This window comes from Sorghum bicolor, unplaced genomic scaffold, assembly GCF_000003195.3.
Source record: "Sorghum bicolor cultivar BTx623 unplaced genomic scaffold, Sorghum_bicolor_NCBIv3 super_33, whole genome shotgun sequence".
Classification (NCBI taxonomy): Eukaryota; Viridiplantae; Streptophyta; class Magnoliopsida; order Poales; family Poaceae; genus Sorghum; species Sorghum bicolor.
This window is the reverse complement of record NW_018396409.1, coordinates 384,733-387,667: the sequence shown is the minus strand read 5'-3', so window position 1 is coordinate 387,667 and position 2,935 is coordinate 384,733. Positions and strand designations below refer to the sequence as shown.

At 38.0% G+C, this 2,935-nt stretch overlaps 1 protein-coding gene and 1 long non-coding RNA gene across 2 annotated transcripts in view; both read left to right on the top strand.

Moving 5' to 3' along the window:
- The window catches only part of LOC110431503, a 12,494-nt gene extending 11,955 nt beyond the window's left edge, over window positions 1-539 (top strand). The window contains exons 2-3 of the mRNA XM_021450607.1: window positions 36-134; window positions 198-539. Coding sequence (XP_021306282.1) covers window positions 36-134; window positions 198-539 — 441 coding nt within the window. The remainder of the gene's footprint in view (window positions 1-35; window positions 135-197) is intronic.
- A 549-nt stretch (window positions 540-1,088) lies between these two features.
- On the top strand, window positions 1,089-1,492 carry LOC110431504. Its single transcript, XR_002448952.1, has 3 exons — window positions 1,089-1,177; window positions 1,266-1,352; window positions 1,439-1,492. It is a non-coding gene; the product is annotated as an uncharacterized LOC110431504 (long non-coding RNA).
- The last annotated feature ends 1,443 nt before the right edge of the window (window positions 1,493-2,935 follow it).

The window sequence follows — 2,935 nt, the reverse complement described above, 5'->3', positions numbered from 1 at the left end:
GGCCTTTCATGTATACATAGTTATAAAACCTGTAGGGTAAAGCACTTGGACGTCCCCCTCGAAGAGATGAAGTGTATATTAATACACATACAAGAAGGAATGGTGTGCCTTTAAGGGAGGCAGCAGGAACGATTGTAAGTTTTCTCAAAAAGAAACATGAATATGTTGTATACACTTTATTTATTCATGTCTTGTAGGATGAGCTTAAAGCCATTGTTGAAGCTCAACCAGAGTTGAAGGATAAAACAATTCAAGAAGGCGATGCGTATGCTGCTGTTTGCGGAGCAAAGGAGCTAAGAGGACGTGTTCGTGTTTTGGGTCTGGGACCAACTCCCCAAGAGGTTGGTACCCCAGGGCTCAAAGCACTCATGTCAACAAGGATGCAAATGGAAATTGTTGCTCGACAGAATGCTGAAAGTAAGAACAGAGCTCTTGAGCAACGTATTTTGGAATTGGAAGAGGAAAGGTTGGCACAAGGAAGGACAAATGTTGAAGTCCTGCCACAGCATGGTTCTAATTCAAGACAATATGCGGTATAGAACTTAGAATAAATTATGCCTTTACACATCTTAATGTGCACATATATTTCACTGATGGAAGCTAATAAATAATATTGTTATGATTCTTGTGTAGAGTCTGACACCTGAAGAACATATCGATGAAGCACATAATGATCCTCAGCCTAAAAATTATGATAATTATGTATAGGATGAAGAAAATGATCGGTATGGCGAGGAGGACGAGGACCTGCTTCCATGTAGGCATGGTGCAACCCGATCAGCTATGAACATAACAACACCAAATGTTTGCCCTTACAAATCATTTATGTGTGATTTAAAAATGTTCCCTTCTCCACAATTCTCATAAGTGAATTGTTTATTTCAGGTTCAAATTGAAGAGAACTTGACCCCCATTAGGCCTGTTGTAGCTGTCCGGTCAGCTATGCACATGAATACTGCACCAACTGATATCCACCCTTGCTTTGCAAACGATTCACATGTAGTCTTGCTATGCTGCTGCTATGTTTTTCTTTATGACTTTAGATATGTTCCATGTTTTATAGTTCTCATTAGTGCATGATTTCTTTTAGGTTCCGGCACAAGAGAGCTTGCTGCCCCCTAGGACTGTTGCAGCCCGATCAACTATTAACATGACCACCTCAACAAATGATACACATGTAATTTTGCAATGCTGCAACAATATTTCTCTATGATTTAAATATGTCCCATGTTTTATAGTTCTCATTAGTGCATTATTTGTTTTAGGTTGCAGCACAAGAGAGCTTGCTGCCCCCTAGGACTGTTGCAGCCCGATCAGCTATTAACATGACCACTACAACAAATGATACACATGTAATTTTGCAATGCTGCACAATATTTCTCTATGATTTAAATATGTTTCATGTTTTGCAACTCTCATGACTGTATCTTAACTTCAGGCTGGAACTGGTGAGAGCTTGCAGCCCCTTAGACATGATGTTGCCCATTCATCTAGGAACAAGAGAACTACACCAAAAAATGATGGCCCTCGCTTTTCTCATGATAACCTTGTAATTTTCTTGTCTTCATGCATTAATTTATGGTTTCATATATGTTGCTTTAAAATTTTTATGAGCGCATTATTTATTTCAGGTTGGCAGCGATGTGATATTATTTGCTATGTTGAGATCTGATTTAGCTGTGGCTAGGGGAACAGTCACATCAACTAATCCAAACACCATGGTAGGAGGCGAGCCACTTGGGAATGAATACTGTGAAGTAGTTGTTAATGTTGTGATGAAAAGAGATGCTCTGCTGCCCCGAGCTTATGGCGACGTGCAGACTATGGCTAGTGCTCTCAAGATGACCATCACATGGCCATACAATAAAGTAACAAACTACACTTGACATAATTTTTATTTTGCTATGATCTAAGATGCATGACCAATGTTCTTAATTATTAATCCTATATGTGTAGCTTAAGGAATGCAAGAAGAAGGCATCTGGACCTCTCAAGAGCACTGTAGGTATGTTCCTAATTTTATTTCATCAATCTATAAAACTTAGTGCCAACTTGTAATATCCTAGTGAGCAAATTACTGCTCAGTTTTGTTTATTTGAATAAGAGCAGAGGTGCTCTTTCCTATGGCTTTCATAGTATTTTCTAAGTCATGAACTGCACTCATCTTGTGAAATAGTTCCTACCCACTAACCATCATATCTTCCAGACTTTATGTGCTTCTGTGACTTTATGTTCTCATTTTCTCTTTGCTAAAATTACTGCAAGGCACAAACCAGAACCATGTTTCTCTTAGCTGATGTAATTTACTGTTCTAATTTAAACTTCACTGAATGTTACAGACATTTGTCGCACCAAATGAGGTCTATAGTTTCTGATTACATGGTTCTGTTTTCCAGGAAGTGCTCCAAACTAGCCTTTGACTTGAGTTTCTAGAATATTATTCTACTGATGGATGAGCTCTACCTTTGGTAAGTCATTCCTTTTGGCTTTGACTTCTTAGTCCTAGAAATGAGATTCAGTGCACAAACCTGAGAATCGAAAACACAAAGTAGTAGTGTCTAATTCTTTTGGTGCTTGACCTTGCTGGATGTGTGATGTATGACAAGACAAAGTACTACTATAATTCTTTTGGTGCTTGACCTTGCTGGATGTGTGATGTATGGCAAGACAAATATATTTGGTGGTCCACTTTTGCTGGATGTAATGTAAGGACAAATTTGGATATTATATGTATGTGGCTTCTGTATCTTCATGACTTGTGGACACTATAATAAGATTTCGATAATGTTATTATATGTGCTAAAAATTATATTTTTTTTGTACATTAAATTGGACTGTTAAACGATCTGTCGCTGTAAATATATGTTGTGTTGAATCATCTGTCGCTAATGCATGACAACGAACTATCTGATGGTATATCTCTCGTGTGTCATTT